Source organism: Hermetia illucens, chromosome 1 (genome assembly GCF_905115235.1).
Source record: "Hermetia illucens chromosome 1, iHerIll2.2.curated.20191125, whole genome shotgun sequence".
Classification (NCBI taxonomy): Eukaryota; Metazoa; Arthropoda; class Insecta; order Diptera; family Stratiomyidae; genus Hermetia; species Hermetia illucens.
In genome coordinates this window covers 38,669,068-38,690,113 of record NC_051849.1, presented here as the reverse complement: position 1 = coordinate 38,690,113, position 21,046 = coordinate 38,669,068, and the positions used below count along the sequence as shown (strand labels likewise).

The following is a 21,046-nucleotide window of genomic DNA, read 5'->3' as shown; positions in this document are numbered from 1 at the left end:
AGCTGTCTGGCGTCCTGACCTACGCCATCGCTTCATCTCAGGCAGGGTCTGCCTCGTCTTCTTTTTCTACCATAGGTATTGTCCTTATAGACTTTCCGGGTTGGATCATTCTCATCCATACGGATTGAGTGACCCGCCCACCATAACCTGTTGAGCCGGATTTTATTCACAACCGGACAGTCATGGTATCGCTCATAGATTTCGTCGTTATGTAGGCTACGGAATCGTCCATCCTCATGTAGGGGGCCAAAAATTCTTCGTAGAATTCTTCTCTCAAACGCGGCCAAGAGTTCGCGATTTTTCTTGCTAAGAACACAAGTCTGCGAGGAATACATGAGGACTGGCAAGATCATTGTCTTGTTCAGTAAGAGCTTTGACCCTATGGTGAGACGTTTCGAGCGGAATAGTCTTTGTAAGCTGAAATAGGCTCTGTTGGCTGACAACAACCGTGCGCGGATTTCATCGTCGTAGCTGTTATCGGTTGTGATTTTCGACCCTAGATAGGAGAAATTATCAACGGTCTCAAAGTTGTAGTCTCCTATCTTTATTCGTCCCGTTTGACCAGTGGGGTTTGATTCAGTTGGTTGGTTTGTTTTTGGTGCTGACGTTGCCACCATATATTTTGTCTTGCCTTCATTGATGTGCAGCCCAAGATCCCGCGCCAATCGCCGCCTGCTCGATCTGGATGAAGGCAGTTTGTACGTCTCGGGTGGTTCTTCCCATGATTTCGATAGGCATAGGCCAATAGTTGGGTGGACTTAAAGAGGATTGTACCCCTCGCATTTACCTCAGCATCATGGATCACTTTCTCGAGGACCAGGTTAAAGAAAACGCATGATAAGGCATCCCCTTGTCGTAGACCGTTGTTGATGTCGAATAGTCTTGAGAGTGATCCTGCTGCTTTTATCTGGCCTCGCACATTGGTCAGGGTTAGCCTAGTCAGTCTTATCAATTCTCTCATGGCCGTGTACAGTTTTACCCTGGCTATGCTATCATAGGCGGCTTTAAAGTCAATTAAAAGATGGTGCAACTGATGGACATATTCCAACAGTTTTTCCATCGCTTGCCACAGAGAGAAAGTCTGATCTGTTGCTCATTTGCCTGGAATGAAGCCTCTTTGATATGGACCAATGATTTTCTGCGCGGAGAATATCTAATAGATGGTACTCAGCAATGTGATACCTCTATAATTACTGCATTGTGTGATATCTCCCTTTTTATATATGGGACAGATAATGCCTCGTTACCGGCCGTCAGGCATTGATTCGCTGTCCCATACTTTGAGCATCAGTTGATGAACCGCTTGGTGTAATTGGTCGCCTACATATTTAACCAATTCGGCTATAATTCCATCGGCTCCTAGAGGCTTATGATTTTTAAGTCGAGGAATTGCACGGACTATACTTATACTTATACTTCTATACTTGGTGGTGGCAATATTTGTCCGTCGTCTTCAGCCGGCGGGACCTCCAACTCGCCGATGTTCTGGTTGTTTAGTAGTTGATCAAAGTACTCAACCCATCGCTCCAATATTCCCATTGTTTCGGAAATCAGATTTGCCTCTTTGTCTCGGCAGGGTGAGCATCGTGGTGTATAAGGCGTCAGCCTGCTGACTTGTTGATAATCCGCACCTGGTGCGGTACCTCCCTGTACTTTTCGAGTTCACAGACCTGTTGGTTCTTCTAGGCTTCCTTTTTCCGTTTGTGAGGTCGCTTCTCGGCTCGACGGAATTCGTGTTAAGGCTCTGCGCGTGCCCGCGTTCATTAAGAATGCAACATTACTCGGTATGCAGCATTTTTCCGTTCCGTTGCTAGCTTACATTTATCATCGAAGTAGCCGTTCCGACTTTTCTTGCGGCTGGGGCCAAGTATGTTTGTAGCCGTATTAATGGGAACGCCCTTCAGGTTGTTGTGAAAATCATTTGTTGATGCTTCATCTCCAGGACATCTTGTTAGCTGCGGCCCGAAACACCATGCCAACGAGATAGTGATCCGAACCTATATTGACCCCCTTATATGTTCTCACATTTATCAAGTCTGAGAGGCTCTCACCACTACTCAACGAAATCTTCATGAAAAAAATGGAAAAGAGGATGGAAAAAGAGGGAATAGTCCTTCCTTTTTGGGTAAGATATGTGAATGATGTCCTTGCAGTGGTCAAGAGACAAGACGCAACCTGCGTGTCGGCAGGTCTCAATAACATCCACAAAAAGATTACCTCCACAATGGAGACTTACCTAAAAAGGGACGGGAAGGTGGAGTTTGACAACCGTTCATAGGGTAAAAAAATGGTCCCCTTCAGTGCTTTCTCAGACTAGAAGGAGAAACAGTGAAGCATCTAATGATCGATTGTCAGGAATGCGACCAGGTTTACGTTTTACAAAATAAAAGACTAGCGGACACCAGGATCAGAGTATACATAGTGGAAGCATGGGTTGAATTGAAGAAAGGACGAGCAGCGTACGAAATAAAACCATCAATGGCCAAGCATATAGTAAGCAGGAACCATAACATCACCACATTAATCTGCAGATATGCGGTCAGGTTTTATGGTATTTGACCGATAGAAGATTCAATTCACCTCAATGGAAGTTATTTTTAAATTGTAGATACGCAAACAAGTTTTATGTCGGCCAGTTGCGTATTTCAACAACTCACAAAATAAACTAATTTTTTCTTTCCTCTAGATTCTCTCCATTTTGTCTACACTTCTGTTCCCTCCCCTCCCCTTCCTGTTTCGTCATTTTCTTAGAGCAAGGTAATCAGTGCTTATTCAGCCCCATGAGTGACTAGGTTTTATATGAGTTCTTATCCTATTAATATTCCCAGAAGGGTTAAATAGAATCTTCATTTCATTAAATCACCAACATTCAGAATCAGAAAATAGAAGACTCTGAAAGAACTTCGGGGCATCCCAAAGTTTCCTGTGCGTAGCCACACAGAAACCGAGCTTCACAAGGCACTTTGCTCTGAGCTTTCCAACCAGGCAAAGTGGAGAACCGGTGACATGTTACAAAGTTATGACACAATATTTTTCACCAACAGATGAAAGATGGTCTGTGGAGTCGGTGCCGGGATTTTCACGGATACATAGGTTGTAGCCGAGCTGTACGGTGTCCCAGGATTCGCCAGTGTATTCCAAGCGGACTGGGACAAGATCCCTGACAGCCAAGCGGCAATTAAGACTTTTTACTTAGTGGCGACTTCCTCGAGGCTAGTGGGTGAGTGCAGGAACGCACTGAATAGTCTGGGCGACACGTTCAAAGCCACCACCTACGTCTAGTCATGCTGGATTTGGTTTGCCAATCTGTATATTTCTCTCTGATGCAACATATAGTCTATGCTACTGAATAAGAAAAACTAACAACGGAGGGTTAAACTGACAATACCCATGCCTTGGAAAAAAACTACTAACTTTTTTTTCTCTAAGTAACTAAAACATCTTTATTCACACATTTAAATTATAACTACACACACATACACATTCATGTAAATTAGTTTGGTAAAATTACATGAAGAGAACACAACGTTTTTACCTGAATCTCTTTCTTAATTCTTTTCTACTTACTTACAGTAAAACAGTCTTCATATTAATCCGTCTGTTAAAATCATTATAAACTAGTCATCCTCCTTGAGAATGAGCGACTTGATTTCGAAACGCATGCGCTTCGTATTCTTCAAAATACCATCTTTGAGGAAATTGTTTACTAAACCACCTGGTTCGATTGTCTGCCACTTCCGCTTCACTTTTATCATTGCTGCAGCTGAGATCCTATTTTTATGATTTTGATCGGTGTCTGATTTTTTCATGTTAGTTTTGCTTGATGGTGCAGGTTCGTTTTTCCTAGAATGAAATATACAATAGAACATGAGAAGAGTTTTAATTTTTAAAGGACCCAATAAAAGTTACATATAAATCATTACCCATATTCGTAGAAATTTCATAAAGCTTTTTTGTTTGATATTCCCATAATAAATAGCTCATATACAAAAATAATTCGAACAATGAAATGTGCCTTCATCAGCTTCTGACTTCACTGCTTTCCAAACATCTCAGCGACTGCTCTATGTTCCATATCAGGCAAAAAGGATATAGGTATACACTGCGAGTCCCTATTTACCGAGAAACCAATAAAACCCATTCAAGCGTCATTTATGCCAAGACCTGAAATTAATACCTCCTCCAAAGCAATAGGCATAATATCCAACAATTGGTCAGTCGATAATTATGCAAATGTTCGTCCAGACCGTTTGCGCTGAATATTTACCCAGACTGCGAAGAGTATTCAAGTCGTTGCAAACTTTTTTGTGAGACATATGTAGAATCTTCATCCACTGATAGCATCAGAATCTGGTAGCAAATACAAGACTTAGAGCGCAGATGAAACTTGATTCAACTCAGCTCGCTCGAAGTAAGATTTCAAACTCAAACTCGATTACCACACCTAACATTGGATAGGTAACACGTTTAGAAACGGGCATAACTGACTGGCTATGGAATGCAATGGAACTCACTATCCCAGGCTAACCTGGGAGGCTTTTCCCCAATTAGTAGCGCGAGAAGGGGAACGCATGTCATTCTACCACATCTTCGGGTGACAAACAACATCTAACCCGTTATTTTACGTTACGAATCTTAAAATGGTCTAGCGATATTAGGATAGGTCACTTCCTAGTATATGGCCTTGCGCAGTTCATTCTCTAGTATTTGCGAAGTTTGATGCAGCAGAGAGTAGTTAATGTTGACTTATTTATTTTGCTGTGACAGATAATGATTTTTGACACTGGTCAGTTCGAGTTGATCATCCGATCATCCGCTTTATTACAGCTCAATGCTAAAGGTGATGATTTCCACCATTTCTGCAATATAGGCTGGAAGTTCTGAATATAAATGAAATAAGACGCCTACTTATCTGGAAACCACGAGAGTCGACGTAGTGCATAGAGTTGAACAAATCATTAAAAAATCTCTAATTGCGGAACAATGGATGCCAATGAACAGGAAAAGAGGAATGCTCGAATACCGCAATCTTTAAACCCTGATACGCTTACAAAGCCCGGGAAGTATGGATAATAACAAGCAATTTTGTGATCATAACATAAGATGCTGGGGAAGTGTTTTACCACAGTTGTATATTGATTACATTCAATTAATCAACGCAACATCCAGATATGAACGACAGTCCGTTATCTCATTAGCTTTCAAGCGAGATAAAACCATCCGAAAAGGCGGTCTCACTATAAAATTGATCAGTGCTGTTTCTATATATTTGAGAAAGTGAAACTTTGCCACATCCTTATATATGTCGTTGCCATTCGCCATCGTTCGCGGTTATTTAAAATCCCTTCAGCACCACCGTCAGCAGAGTCAACGCTTCTTAGATATACAAATTAATCGACGCTTTCGATGCTCCGCCCATTAATGCAGATAGGGAGAGTACGATTACCCGTCAGACTGAGAACCAAATGAAAATGGTTTTTATATTCCTGAACGATTTTTAACCTGATCAAAGGAACGAACCGCCTTGTAAATAAGTTTAAATTCTAGAAAGACAGCCACCTTCGACAGCCAAATGCATTTCAAATGCCCCTATGTAAGAAAAAAGCAAATCACACAATCTGATCATTCACCCAATGAAAAAATACTGGAGTTCAAATGGAATTGATTGTTTACATAATCGCCCACTAACACGGAAACCTGCAAATGAAAAAAATTGGCGGCCTTGTCTTAACCGTTCCGTGCCGTGTTCTTCTTCTTTGTCTTCAGCCTTTGTCCCGTTCAAAAGCGGGGTCGGCTCGTCGTGATCGGTTTCGCCATTTGGCTTTATCAAATGCCTGATCTGGATGCAATCTCGAGACTTTTAAATCTCCATCCAGTGTATCAAGACATCGTTGTTTCGGCCAGCCTTTTGGTCGTTTACCATCGACTTCAGACCAATCTTGGCAAGTGAATTCCCGTTAGCGCGAATTACGTGCCCATTGCCTCTCTCGCAATTTTTCCACGATGGGGGCAACCCCATATCGATCACGGATATCTCCATTTCGGAAGTGATCAAAACGTGTCACGCCACTCGTCCAACGCAACATCTTCGTCTTTTATAGTGCACCAACACTCAGAACCGCGGAGAGCGACAGGACGAACGACATTGCGGTAGATTTTAGATTTGAAACGCTCGTTGATACGTCAATCACAAAAAACAACAGTTGTGGAACGCCACTTCATCCAGGTTGCGTTAATGCGTAAAGCAATTCCATAGTGCAGTTCTTCATTGGCTGATAGTGTTGACCCGAGGTATTTAAATCGTTCAGTTCTAGGCAGGTTGACAGTTATTGTGCCTGTCTCATGGGGATCGGTCGTCAAAAATTCAGTTTTATTGCGATTCATTCTGAGACCGTGTTGCATGAGGCGATCATTCCATTTTTGGACAAGTTGCTCGAGATCATTTTTGCTATCAGATGCTAGGAAAACATCATCTGCATAAAGCAGTGTATAGGGCGCTGGACGTTGGATATCCCGTGTGACGGCGTCCACAACAAGAACAAAGAGGAGTGGTGAGAGGGCGCTTCCTTGATGAACACCAACAGAGACACGAAACGGTTTTGATACACCCGTCACATTTCGAACTTTACGTTTCGGATTGTGGTAGAGCAATTGAACCCAGCGCATGAGTTCTTCTGGCACTAAGTGTTGTCGTAGAGCGTATCGTGTGGCACACGGTCAAACGCTTTCTCTAGATCCAGAAATGCAATGTAAAGAGGGCGATGCTTCTCATAGAGTTTCTTCATGAGTAACCGCGCAGCGTGTATTGCGTCAGTAGTTCTAGGGTTCTTGACAAATCCGGCTTGATTCACGGTTATTTTAACGATCTCACGAATACCGTTGTCAAGAATGCGTTTAAACATGGTATGGGAAAGTAACCAGATCGGACGGTAATTTGAGCATTCTGCTGGACTACCTTCCTTTTTCCACATTGGAACAGTGGTACTTTTTTGCCAGTCAGATGGTGTTCTACCTTCGTGACTAACCCGATTACACAGTGTTGGGTCCCAGCTCTTCGCTTTCCAGAGCTCAGATGCGATGTCGTCAGGTCCTATGGCTTTCCCTGATTTCATTTGTTTTATTGCCTCCTCGACTTCAGTTGCACTGACATATGGAACAGCAACAAATATCGGCAATGATTGTGGAAGTGGAGGATGAGAAAATTCTCCAGTTGAAATCTGTTCGAAGTATTCTCGCCACCAGTTGCGGCTCGACGGTTGGTAACGAAAGTGCCGTTCTTGTCATTAACGCAACAGAAATGTTCGATATCCTGTGTGCGTTCGTTACGACTTTTGGCAAGTCGATAGAGATCTCCTTTGCCATCTCGAATGTCCAGTTTATCGTAGAGATTTTTGTATTGGTCCGCTCGGGTGACAACGAGCGCTATCTTTGCTTCCCGGTTGGCATTCTTATAAATTTGCCAATTGGCCAGCGTTTTATCGCCGAGAAATTTGTGATAGAGACATTTCTTTCCACAGACCTTCATTTCAACATCGTCATTCCAAAGCCAAGTATCTCGGTTGATGTACCGTTTACCTGGCTTGGTGACCCCGAGGATTGCAGAGGCAGTTTTGTGAATCGTGTCTTTCATTTGATTCCACGATTCTTGCACATTCCTAATGGTTGTTAATCGCGTAAGTGAGATTCTTTCTTCTTTCTTCTCACGAAACCGCCACCATTTAATGTACGGCGGGCCAGTGCGTTCCTCAAGCTGTTTTATCGGTGGGTTGATTCGCAGGACGGCAATCAATGGCCGAAGTTGAGGTGCGATGGCCTCATAGGGAACGGCTTTGCAATCGTTGACGATGGTAAAATGTTGGCGTCTTATGAGAATATAGTCGAATTGCGTTTTACTGGTCCAATTATAAAATGTAGAAAGATGAGGCAACCGTTTCATGAACCATGTATTCATAAGTACAAGGTGATGGGAGTCCGCAAAACCGATTATACGCCCGCCACCCTCTTTGCACGCTCCAAACGCCTTTCCCCATGGCATCTATTACCGTCTGCCTTTTCACCCACATGACCATTAAGATCGCCGGCAATGATTATATAGTCGTCAGCGGGTACGTTGCACGTCTTTTCATCAAGAAGTTTCCAGAATGCATCTTTCTCGGTATCAGGTCGACCTCTCAGTAGTGAGTACGCGTTGAAGAAGTGAATAGTGCAATCACCTAATATAATGGTGAGCTTCATCAGCCGATCATCAAATCGTTCGACCTCTTTAATGGCATTAGGGAAACGCTGAGATTACAATACCAACACCGTATTGAGTGTATGGGCTACCAAAATTGAGAAGTTTATAGCCATTTTTGCCTCATTCGCGTTCAATGTCGCAGCTTTTGACACCAGACCATCGAATTTCTTGCAGAGCGCAGATATCAATGCACCTTTTCCGAAGGGCTCTTGCGTGTTTATCAATATAATTTAAATGACCCCTCATCAATCAAGACAACACGAAAAAATAAATTTCCCCCTGACGCGGTGCCTTTCCATCGTTTCGGAGAAGGTGAATGTCCCAAACTCCGTTACATTTGAGGGCCCGGATCATGTTATATTCCACTGTCCAAAATTCGTGGATAAAAGAACAGGGTGAAACGACGCTCTTAACGGAGTTATCGGGCCCCACAATTTCGTAAAGGAGATGCTGATGTCGGTGGCAAATTGAAGGATGACAAACGCAACAGTGTCCCCGATACCAGAGAAGCTCCAGAAACGGAATTGGACCCATAAAATACGTTTGATGCATGAATATTTCACGGTGATCCCGCGAGAGTCGAAAATCATAACCGATAACAGCTACGATGATGAAATCCGCGCACGGTTGTTGGCAGCCCACAGAGCCTATTTCAGCTTACAAAAACTGTTCCGCTCGAAACCTCACCATAGGGTCAAAGCTCTTACTGTACAAGACTATGGTCTTGCCAGTCCTCATGTATTCCTCGGAAACTGGTGTTCTTAGCAAGAAAAATTGCGAACTCATGGCCACGTTTGAGAGAAGAATCCTTCGAATAATTTTTGGCCCCCCATATGAAGATGGATGATTCCATAGCCTACAAAACGACGAAATCAATGAGCGTACCATGACCGTCCAGTTGTGGATAAAATCCAGCTCAGTAGGTTACGATGAGGATGATCCCACCCGGAAATTCTATAAGGGGCAATATCTTTGGTAGAAAAAGAAGACGAGGAAGACCCTGCCGGAGATGGAACCATGAAGAAATCATTCTCTTGCAAGCGAGCCCGACTAAAAATTCTATACCAACCGCCAAACAATTTCAAAATTAAATACAGAAGAAAAGGCGAGAATTCTAGTTTACCAAGAGGAATCTACCTGCACGAGAGTTGACTGTGCAATGTTTTCTTAAACCTCATAAAGCTGCAGTAAGTTTAGACGGGAACAAGTCGAGAAACCAGAAGCTGGACGCTTCAGGTATAAAAGGTTTTGTACATTTCTTATTAAAAATATTGGAGTGGACATTTGCCTCGTTAGTTAACACGTAATATATATGCGCATATTATGTCAAAATATTCACTTTCACGTGGTGTATCGACAAGGAAAAATGCAAAATATCGCAATTGCAGGGGAATCAGTCGGATCAGACTAATTTCAAGATCAGAAAACAGAAGACGACTAAAGTAATCGAGTTCATACCAGATGAGTGCGCGAATCATGCAGCGTCACTTGAAAGAGCTTGGTCTTTGTCCCCAGAAGCCTGCTAAAAACTGTTCTGGCAAGTCATGAAGAAAAGCGAGTCGCCCGGAGCGGAAACGACTAGAAAAGAGTAATTTTTCTGATGAGTCCAAATTTAATTTGATTGGACTAAATGTTCCAGAGGTAGTTTGCCAGAGGAAAAGAGCGCCATATATGTATTGGTCCAAATACGCATAAAAGTCCCACCATTGAAGCATCGATTGGATTTGAAAGGTCGATAATATCTCTATCTATTGATTCTCAAAACGACTCAGCCTGCACAACATTACATAACGCGAGTTAAGTACGAGGTAGCTAACTCTCGCGTGTGTCGACAATGATTCAGTACGTTTGGGGAACAATTTCTTCGAAACTATAAATGGAAAAGCGAACATCTCTTGAAAAATTGAAGCATATTATCGAGAAACTCTGGTATGAAGACTTTTCGTCCAATATGCTAGATTCGTTTTACAAATCGCTACCAGAGCAGCTGGAAGCTGTGATTAAGGCCAAAATGTAATCGAAGAAAAACTAAAAAAATACTGTTAATTAATACTTACGAATTAGCGTGACCTCCCGACGCTGGCTCCTCAGGATGAAGTGCAGAATCCTTTCCAGCCAACCAGTCCTCAAGCCTCTCCGGCTGAAAGCGTCTAACAAATGTTTCCATTGAAATTTTAACCATATCCCGCCGACATCGACACTGCGACGCTTTTTTGCCATATTCAATCCACCGTTTCGAAGCAAAATTCGTCGACTCAGCCGCATTGAAACCGTGATTGAATCCCGCATGATATCCGAAAGGAAACGTTACCATAAACTCGCCGGGCTCCTGTATTATCTTATTGAACGGAATATTGTTTTGCTTGAGAACTTGGGGACTTATCAAAGTCATTTTATGGCGCAGGTGCGCTGGGCAAATTTGGAAATTATCGCTGAACAACCGATTTGCCAATCTTTCAAGTTTCCTCCCAAATTCAGGGGGAATAGCGTACCAAGTTTTTGGCGCGCCAAAGTGAAGATAGTTTATTGAGTAGAGATCCATGTCTTCAGTGTGCCAAGCGAACGTTGTCTTCCACATCCCGAAATACAAATACGCTGTGTTCACGCCATCGATTTTGATGCCGTAGTCCTCACTTACATAGTCTAGGATTGTCCCCAGATAATTTATGTTCCACTCCTTTAGCTCTGGGTCTGTTAGGGACCCGCTGATATCTGCTGCATAGATGGGAGCTATATAAGTAATATTTTTCCAATATTTTCGCTCTAAATCCTCGTAATCGAAATGCTTGGGCGTCCGATACCGCTCCGAGTTGGCCAAGTCCCGAAACTGACGAAGGGTCATCGGTCGCTTCTGAACGTTTATCTGCTGATACTCGCCTTGCTTGCCGGACACAATTTGGCAAATTGGTGTGGGAATTACCATGTTTATGTCGTCCATATCGTATCCACTTTTTCTTGGCACCCATTCCGCTGGGGGTATGATTTTAGCAAGTCCCGCCTTATGCGCCCCCAAGGACTCCATGTACTCAATGTACGAGGCGAAATCTTTGAATTCTTCCAATGTGGGGCGAAATGTCATGATGCGATGCCCGGAAGACATCGCGGTTGGCTTAAATTTGTCGTAGTTGAGAGTTTTCCTTGATTTAAATCCTTGTTTCTCTCAACAACACGCTTTTTAAGCCCGATCACGTACGCTGCACCCACAATTTGTTTACCCACTCGCACTGTCAAGAGCCAAACATTTGACAGCCGCCGTGCACCGATTGAGTAACCAATGATGCCATCCGAATTTTTATTGCCACGAATGCCAAGCATTGACTTGATAATCCAAGTTGAGCAATGCACTGCCTTCTTGAACGTTTTTTGTTATTATCGCCACCATTTTAACACAATTCTAATTCACTCAGCCCCTGACGGGCAGCAAAAACTCGTCCGTTTTCACTTGCGAAGAAACGTCGACGTACACACTCTCTACTCTCCATTTCCCACTGGTAAGGCAACAACAAAAAAGAGTTGACGTTGAAAGATGTCGCGGGTTGACTTGTTTCGTGCCCTAAAGTAAATTCTATGAAGAAGCTGTGCAAATTCCCTGTGATGCAGTGAGTCTGACTGTCTCTGAATGTGATGCAATTTTAATACAAGTTAAGTGACTATTCGCGCCAAGGCCCCATTCAAATTGTGAAATTGGAGAGCTCCAGAGGGACAGTCGTACATGACAGCGGAAGAGGTCGTAAGTAAAAGTTCCCGGGCCCCCTCAAGTGTTACTATTTGAGTTAAGTGAGTTGATTTTATTAGTGAAGGATTCAAGGAACTCAATGCTAACAGACGGTACCCACAGGTAAACTTTTCAAATATCCTAGGAACCCCTAATGGAAGCATCCTTTCCCCATCACCGGTGCCTACGTAGTGGAGAAAGTGCGATCTGTAATGGATTTCTGGCGGGTTCCTACTCATCAATTTATATCCAACTCCGTCTTCCTCAACAATTTTCTTAGATATTTCATTTGAATAATATCAACTAACTTGCGATATCTCCTGTATCCTGTTGTGGTTTCATTGTTCAATTCGTCAGTGATAGGGTTTGTGTTTAGCACAAGAACTGTCCTCTTATGGGGGATGTAAGGAGGAGCCTCAATGAGAGTACAGCAACCGTTCGAGGATTTGCATTCATGAGGAAAGCCTATCTAATTTTTGGATTTCAGCACCGATTACTGTACAATTATTGACATGGTGCGGTGATTATGGTGGATGTGAATAAAGATGAGCCCAAAGTGGATATTACGCGGTCTTCTCCCATTTATTATATGGAGTGAGTAGCTAGTAGCCAATATAACATACAATAACCTTACGAGCATTAACATGTGAGTGAGAACGATTGCTGTATATTACTGCCTGCGATGTTAAACTCCAGATCCTTGAAGAAACCATCACAGTCGGTATGAAATGTAGATGAATCCCTTGGCTATGAAAAATTGAAATGTCTTACTATAGCCTCGGTCAAAGTCGTGATTTAAGAATCCCTATAATTCGTATGGTCAAGAGTGACGATTTGGTACGAAATATTGGGATTACCAATTATCGGAAGTGCAAAAAAAGAAAATTAACTCTGGGGACCGGCAACTCTATACCAATTAGCCGCAAACATGAATAATCGGGATTCCACTGTAATCCATTTATTTTCCTAAAAGATGGATTTTGACGCCGGGTTCCACATACAAAAAATTGCAAAATTCCTTAGCAAGGTTTCGAAATAGTTTGGCAAAATTACGAAATTGGTTGGGTAGATTACGAAATTGGTGGGAAAAATGACGAATTTGGTTGGAAAAGTTTCAAATTGAACTGGAGAAAGCTGTCTGTCTGCTTCTGATATAAAATAACTCGATCAATTTTCAATATTTGTCTTGATTTTTATTCCATAGAATAATTTTCAAAGTTTTCGTATAATCTTATTCCATTGGAAGCTATCCGCCGTTTGCTGACGAAGCAAAAACTGCCTTCCAACGGCTCACACGAAGGACGAAGGATGTTGAATAATTCCATTAAAATTCTGTTTTCAAGAAGTCAAATGAGGTGTTTTTTAGAGCAAACTCTCGCCTGTAGTGTTTCTCGGAGTCCTGGGAGTCCTGAGTGCGCACCCATTTAGTGACGGACCGAACCACTTGGGAAGCAACTTACTTCCTCTTTTGTAGTCCACGGACTCTATTTTTTGAGTTAAACCCAAGCAAAAAAGCAAAAAAGTTGACTGACGGTTTCTTCCAGGGCAGGGGCAACTTATCAGACGCGGCCTCACCTCGGCCCTGGGAGCAGTGTGTCATCAGTCCTGCAAAAAAAAATAAATATTTACTTCGGCCTGGTTCAAGTCTGCAATGATGACGGATTTCACTTGAATATAATTCGTACCTATTACGTGTTTGCGATTATATTTAAGTGGAGCAATTATCATCTGTCGTTACTTTTGGTCACGCTGCTCCCAGGGCAGGGGTGAGGCAGCGTCTGATGAGTTGCCTCTGCCCTGAACGAAACCGTCAGTCCACTTTTTTACCCTAACAGGTTTGCCAGTCGTAAACACCAACAGAGCGAAATAATATGAGGAACCGGACGTCGCGTTCTAGAACTAACCCGCACTGCTAGCATTCGTTCGGCGAGATGAGGACCAACGTTCTTAGTACTCAAATATCATCTCCTTGTCAGGACACTGAGATTTTACCACGTTCCTTGACTCAATAGTCAACAAAATTAAATCCACCATGGGTAAACTACTCTAATAGAGACTTGAAGCCTCAAGGCGGATTGATATCAACGATGATTTCAATCCCAAAAGAACTATACTGCCTAATAAGGGGGCACAATCACGAAGAAAAAACGGGGCGGACGGGGAAGGATTAGCTCTGAGCTGATTGTGGCATCTACGCGATGAGGGGCCCGCCTTTCTTTCCTCTTCAAGGGGGTCCAGATGATATGGTAGCCCCGCGCCGGCCCACAACAACCTGAACGTTGCTCTCCCTGCCGCTTCCAATATAATTGGAGGAACCCTAATAAATGGAAGGACCGACGGGATCCCGGGAGAGGGCTAGAGCAAAACAATTCAATTAATTAAATTTTTTATTCCATGGAAGCAACAAAATTTATACATGCGAGTTATTGTTCATTATACGAGTTTGTCAATATTCTATCTACTCAGCTAAATAATACAAAGAAAATGTTGCAAGTAAAGAATCTAAAATTTAAAAGAAAAAATGAGTATTTTGTCACGCTCAAATTAACACAGATATCATGAAGACTAGAAAATAAATACAATATACTCTGTCGAGTCCCCAAATAAACCCATGCTTTACTTGAAAAATGAAAAAAGTCGGGAAACCGGAAGCTAGACGCTTTAGGTACGAAAAGTTTTGTGTATTTCTTTTATAAAGAGATTTGAGTGTGCATTTGTCCCATTAGTATGTAGCACCTAATATATGCATATATTATGTGAAAATATCCACTTTCAAGTGATATTGACATTCAAAGTCTTGAATTTGCATAGAAGCGACAGATTTGACCTATTATAACTTTGCTAGTAATAATGCGATTTTCACCAAATTTGGTAGAATCATGCTCTATGCTGTAGCCTACATTGCTGCATGATTCTAGGATGAACTTAAGGGGGGTTTTGCAGCCAATTACTAACAAGTGAGGAAACCGGAAGCTGGGCGCTTGAGGTATGAAAAGTTTTGTTTGCTTCTTCTGTGAGTATATTTGAGTGTAGAACTATCCCAATTGTACGTATCCCGTTATGTATATGCATTTAGCATGTCAGATTTAGTACTTCGGGTTGTAAATTTACACGGTAAAGACAACTTTGAGCTACTGTAACTTTGTTACTAATAGTATGATTTTGATCAAAATATATATATGCTTCGTATTATATTTTATACTACTCTGCGATAAACTTAAGGGGGGTTTTACTCAATTTTCCCAAAAATATGGTAATATACTATTATTGACTTAATTTGAATAGATATCGATATGGAGAGCATTTTGAGGCCTGGACACCATATATAGGCAGCTTCATGAATTTTTTCAGGTTTTTCAGTTGGGTAGTTTCTGAGAATGGTTCCATTAAAGAAATCATCAGTTTCCACCCCTCCCACCCCCCGCCTTTCTAACAAATCTGAAAACTAAAACCGGCTTCGAAAAGTACTAATTAACACCATTCATTTAATACCCCACATGACTATATTCGGTGAAAAAATTTTTAAACCCCCCTTTTACATGCTTGTTTGCAAAGCAAAACCTTAAAAATTGTAAGAATGTACTATTATAAACTTTACTTGAACAGGTATCGGTATGGAGGGTATTTTGAAGCCTAGGCACCATACAACAGCCTCCTGAATTTTCAGATTTTTCGGTTAAGTAGTTTCTCAGAATGGGTCCGTTAAAGAAATGATAACTTTCAAGCCCCCACACTCCCCACCTTCCCAACAAATGTCAAAAATAAGACCCGCTTCGAAAAGTACTAGCCGAGACCTTTAATTTGATACCCCAGATGACTATATTTGATGAAAGAAAATTTACATCCCCCCCCCCTTCAATTCGACGTAAAAGGATGTAATTCACTGTATGCATGAGCGTTCATAGTTCCCACCTTTCTACCAAATTTGATGTCAATCGCTATAACCATCTTCAAGAAAAATGCGTGTGACGGACAGACAGACAGTAAACCGATGAAAAAACCATTAATCACGGTTATGAAATTACCCCTTTGAACATTTTTACTTAACTCTTATAAATCTCGGGGCAAGGCAGCATAAAGAACGTCACCGATAACAACAAGAGATAATACCACTGACAAAATGCAACTCTAGCAGACTTTACTTTTGACCTCAAATTCCTCTGTGATTTTACCTCAATGCAGCGATATGTCGCTCTGATAATAGCTTTTAGTTTCTTTAGAATGCATCTCCTGCATGGAACACGCCAGATACACACCGTGTTCATTCTGTCTAAAGCCTTCCCAAACTTGATGAGGTAAATCTAAACTCCACGCACTGTTCCAAAATCACCCGCATTGTGCTGATGTGGTTAATTATTATTATTATTATTCTGTTAAGGGAAAGTCGCACCGCGTCCTTGAAGAACTATTGTGCCCCTTTTACTGGTTATAGTGTACCTATTGATCATAGTATCTCAAGCAGGCCTATAACCATTAGGAACTTTAGTACGTTCCCTACTTCCAATGCAGGAGGATCCAGAGCGGAAACCGAGATGCTCTTTATATATCAAGTTTTCGAAGTGTCCATTGTTGCATTCCAGGATTATTTTAGCTATTATCTTTGCAAAGCACGTAAATACTTCTCCAATTGTCGCCCTCAAAACGGTTTCCCTTCTTTGGAATCTTAACGATCATCGCCTCCTTCCACTCTCTGAGAAAGGCCTCAGATTCCTAGGATTTTTCGATTTGTTTGAAAGAAAAGTGTTACGATGATTAACCATTTCATCCACAAGAGGCGAGACGGTTAAGAGCCACTTCTGCTGCTCGTCGTCGTCGTCGTCCCTCAAAAGACCATCGAATGACTTACGTTCACATACAAGTTCATTTCTGATGTGGTATACAGGATGGGAGCTCGATCACGTCACGCTCACAGTGGTCAATAGAGCCCTCAATATCCACCTGTCATCAATTTGCTTCCACGATTTCGCAGTCTTCCAGATTTTGTAACGCCCCCTGTGTAGCACCCGAGAAAAGAGCATTTTTCATGGTTGCTCAATATTAATCGATATTTTCGGGCAGGTCACTCAAGGTATCTGTCGATCAGCAAGCCCTCTCACAGTCGAGTGACAACTAGATCATATAAGCAGTCGATGCTGAACACACCGAACGTTGAGAATTTGCAATCAATTATTTGTTGTGCAAGATTTGCAGCTTCCCAGTCCGCTGACAAAGAGGTCAAAGTGCTGCAGCAACAAGATGCTGGCCTTCCACTGAAGTAACTCCAGATTCCAGCTGCAAGGTGTGATGTGATGCATCTGCAGATACCATCTGGAATTTTGGAAAATCATATACAAAAGCGTTCACCACATATTCCACCTCGGAGCATCCACGCTAGTTGCACCACCATTGGATTCAAATGACAATCTGAATAACTGCAGATACAGAGATAGAACAGGCTAGGATTTCGGAGACTACGCCGTGGGGACGAAATAGGATGAGAATAAATGAATAGACTTTCTAGGCAACTACGGAGGATGTTACGGATCGCTAGTGCTCTGTCCATTTAATGGAGATAGTATTGGGGTGACTTCAGGAAGCAACCAATCACTGTGTGAAGAACGGTATTCTGAATGTGCGCCCATTGTGCATCACTTAGCTCAGGAGATCAGGAGATAAGATGGAAACTATTTAATTAGGCAAAGATTAGAGATTGGGGTTAGTGGTGGGAATATATTGATTTAACTGAACATGCGAACAGTTTTAAGTTCCTATAGACAAGAAAGAAAGTAACCTCCCCGCGATATCAAATTTGTAACCAAGAACATAGCAGATACAAACAACAACATTCTTTTTTATTGCAAAACAAGACCTCATTTGATAAATTTAAGTGAAATATTTTTTTTTTTTGAGGATTATGGCCCTAAGCTTTGGAAACAAGTTGGCACTTATTTACGCACTTGGTTTCTTTCCTTCTTTCTTTCATCAATCTTGAGGGATAAACCCGAAACTACTTTTAAGCCGCGGACAGGCGGAGGGGCGAAAATTAAATTGATTCTTTCGGCGTTTGACGAAAAGCTAGAAAAAATTGATAAAAATTCATATTTTGTACTCATTACAGTTATAAGTGAAAAATGAGTGACGATACGGAGCATATGAACAGTAAAAATGCTGCACCCCAGTGCATTGCTACAAATTCACCTAAAGCTCGCGAAAAGTTGTCCTTGGTGGATCCCACGGATGACCAATTTGAAACGCTAAAAGAACAGCTGCAACGACGTATGTCGGAGAATCGCGGAGAAACTATTTATGAGCTTGGAGTCAATGAAGGTAAATCGATTTTAGATTCAACAACTTCTCGAAACAATATTGATTTGATATTGAGTTTGGCATTACAATTTTGGAATTCCCTTATATTCTTAGATGGAGGCGGGAATGGTCTCGATGAGGATAATTACAGCGCTGCATTGGCTACTTTGGAAGCTTTGGCAGCTACTATAAATGCTGATGTTGTTGAGTTAGGAAAGCGCCGAGTTGAGAAAGGATTTACAGGACAATATCTGCTAAGGAGGCGAGTTGATGACACGGACTTCATGGAAATTAGGTGAGTGATTTGTTTTGCCTCCCGGTAATTCGTACAGATTTACTTTTCTTTATTTTGCACTTCCGATAATTAGTAAAATCGTTGTCCCCTTGACCATACGAATTATCGCGATTCTACTGCAGTTAAACTTGCGTCGAACGATATGATGAACGTGTCCTTAATTATGCTGTGTAGACACATTTTTGTCGGTATGTTCACTAAGTCCCCTTTTCTATAGAAGTGAACAATTTCTAGAATTCTATTAAGAATGTTAATAGGATTCTAAGCCCGCAGACTATTCGTTGAATAAAAGAATCTTCATTCGAACTGCCAACACAGGCTCCATTAGTTGTTAATTTAAATTAAAGAAAAAATATTCTAACTAAAGGCTGACTTCTGCTCCTGTTCGCAGCATAACTAATCATGTCAAAACACTTTTACACAATTCCAAGAATTAGTCGATCAACAACTCATTTAATCGGTGCATTAACAAAATAAAAACAATTTCTTCCAAATGTACAACCTACCATACACATATGTTGCAGAGTTGCTGTAGTAGGTAATGTAGACGCAGGAAAATCCACTCTACTCGGCGTACTAACTCATGGCGAACTGGACAACGGTCGTGGCTATGCCCGGCAAAGACTATTTCGCCACAAACACGAGATGGAAAGCGGGCGTACTAGTTCTGTTGGGAACGATATTTTAGGTAAATTTCATGCTACCTTTTGAAACCTGTACTTATACAGATTCCTTATAAATTAAGGTTTCGACAGTTTTGGAAATGTTATAAACAAGCCAGATCATGGGACACTAGACTGGGTGCGGATTTGTGAGAAATCATCAAAAATCATAACATTCATCGATTTGGCTGGTCACGAAAAGTATTTGAAAACGACCGTGTTTGGAATGACAGGACATGTTCCTGATTTCGGAATGTTGATGGTAAGTGAAATGCCGCCTTTGAATGGGAATGGGAGTCTTGTGAATCCAATCAGTTACCTACGCAATCGCGTTCTGTCCCATTTTAATGTAATGTATAGTAATCCAGAATTCTACTTCCAGATTGGCGCCAATGCAGGAATCATTGGAATGACAAAAGAACACTTAGGCTTAGCTCTCGCCCTATCAGTTCCAGTATTCATTGTGGTGACGAAAATTGACATGTGTCCTCCAAACATCCTCCAAGAAAATCTGAAAATGCTTTTTAAAATTCTTAAATCACAAGGATGCCGGAAAGTACCAGTTATTGTAAAAAATTCTGATGAGGTTGTACTAAGCGCTCTTAATTTTGTATCTGAGCGTCTATGTCCCATCTTCCTTGTGTCGAATGTAAATGGCGAGAATTTGGATTTACTGAAAATGTTTCTGAATTTGTTGACCTCGCGTACCGAAGGAAATGATAGTGAACCAGCCGAATTTCAGATCGATGACACTTATTCGGTCCCTGGTGTCGGCACTGTCGTTTCAGGAACTTGTCTACGGGGGATAATTACTCTGAACGACAATCTTCTTTTAGGACCAGATGCGGTCGGTCATTTCTTGCCTGTTGCGATCAAAAGTATTCACCGTAAACGTATGAATGTAAAACACGTACGTGCTGGCCAAACTGCCAGTTTCGCATTGAAGAAAATCAAAAGGTCTCAAATACGAAAAGGAATGGTACTTGTCAGTCCAGAAATCAATCCTCAAGCTTGCTGGGAGTTTGAAGGTGAAATTGTCGTATTACATCATCCAACAACGATATCATCACGCTATCAAGCCATGGTTCATTGTGGAAGTGTTCGGCAAACTGCCTCGATTATATCTATGGATCGTGAATTTCTTCGGACAGGGGACAAAGCGATTGTTAAATTCAAATTCATCAAACATCCTGAATTCATTCGTCCAGGTCAAAGAATGGTGTTCCGCGAAGGTCGGACGAAAGCGGTAGGAAGTGTGCTGAAATTGCTATTCTCCCCGGCATCCGTGCAGCAACGCGTTAAGGCTAACAAAGCTCAAAATTCAATGAAGCCAAAGCACCCAAACACCGAGCAAAAACCGAAAATCCAACAAGGAGTGGGCGAACAAGCGACGACAAACGATGAACATCACGTAGATACTACAAGCACGTCGCGTAATATGAAGTATTCGAAACGTCTTAAATGAGTTTTAAAAGTGTCATTTGTGTGAAGAAAAGATATTCCGTACGTAATTGCAGAAGAGGATGCTGAGCATACAAACACTGAATTTTAAATGTTTTAAAAATTTTTCAAAAATCATTGCATATAATAAATATGTGATTCACATTTGCTGGTTGTTTCTTTTTTTCGAGGATATTCTATTTTAACGTGATAAGTAGAAATAAGTGCACAATTGTTGACTTATAGGGGACATATGAGATTTTGTAGGTAAAACGCGAAGAGTGGACGAAATAATCTAGAATTCAAAGTAAATACACCAATAGAACTTCATCTGTTCGATAGACCAGTTTCAGGTTTTGTAAAATTAAGACTTGTCTGGAACAGTATCCAACAGTAGTGTTCATGTTCATATC

General features: G+C 41.6%; 2 protein-coding genes across 3 annotated transcripts; one reads left to right on the top strand and one right to left on the bottom strand.

Moving 5' to 3' along the window:
- Positions 1-3,421: 3,421 nt before the first annotated feature.
- On the bottom strand, positions 3,422-11,596 carry LOC119657419 (probable lysine-specific demethylase 4A). The gene is made up of 2 exons (XM_038064322.1): positions 10,294-11,596; positions 3,422-3,843 (listed from the first exon to the last, which is right to left on the bottom strand). Exons 1-2 carry the CDS (start codon positions 11,334-11,336, stop codon positions 3,618-3,620), a joined length of 1,269 nt encoding a protein of 422 aa, XP_037920250.1. The 5' UTR covers positions 11,337-11,596; the 3' UTR covers positions 3,422-3,617.
- A 114-nt stretch (positions 11,597-11,710) lies between these two features.
- On the top strand, positions 11,711-20,801 carry LOC119657405 (GTP-binding protein 1). Of its 2 annotated transcripts, none has more exons than XM_038064300.1 (6): positions 11,711-11,966; positions 18,049-18,257; positions 18,351-18,531; positions 19,056-19,219; positions 19,277-19,455; positions 19,576-20,801. In XM_038064300.1, the coding sequence occupies exons 2-6, from the start codon at positions 18,062-18,064 to the stop codon at positions 20,656-20,658; spliced, it is 1,803 nt and encodes a 600-aa protein (XP_037920228.1). In that variant the 5' UTR covers positions 11,711-11,966; positions 18,049-18,061; the 3' UTR covers positions 20,659-20,801. The 2 variants fall into 2 exon arrangements, with proteins under 2 accessions (XP_037920228.1, XP_037920237.1); XM_038064309.1 differs by having other exon boundaries at positions 11,711-12,074.
- The last annotated feature ends 245 nt before the right edge of the window (positions 20,802-21,046 follow it).

What these genes read in the sequence shown, in the direction of transcription:
- LOC119657419 (XM_038064322.1), bottom strand. Translation starts at nt 11,336, where the DNA reads ATGTCTTCCGGGCATCGCATCATGACATTTCGCCCCACATTGGAAGAA. An exon ending in TCGGGAGGTCACGCTAATTC is followed by an intron (nt 3,844 to 10,293) that starts GTAAGTATTAAT and finishes ATTTCATTCTAG; the next exon opens with GAAAAACGAACCTGCACCAT.
- LOC119657405 (XM_038064300.1), top strand. Translation starts at nt 18,062, where the DNA reads ATGAGTGACGATACGGAGCATATGAACAGTAAAAATGCTGCACCCCAG. An exon ending in ACGGACTTCATGGAAATTAG is followed by an intron (nt 18,532 to 19,055) that starts GTGAGTGATTTG and finishes CATATGTTGCAG; the next exon opens with AGTTGCTGTAGTAGGTAATG. An exon ending in CTGATTTCGGAATGTTGATG is followed by an intron (nt 19,456 to 19,575) that starts GTAAGTGAAATG and finishes TTCTACTTCCAG; the next exon opens with ATTGGCGCCAATGCAGGAAT.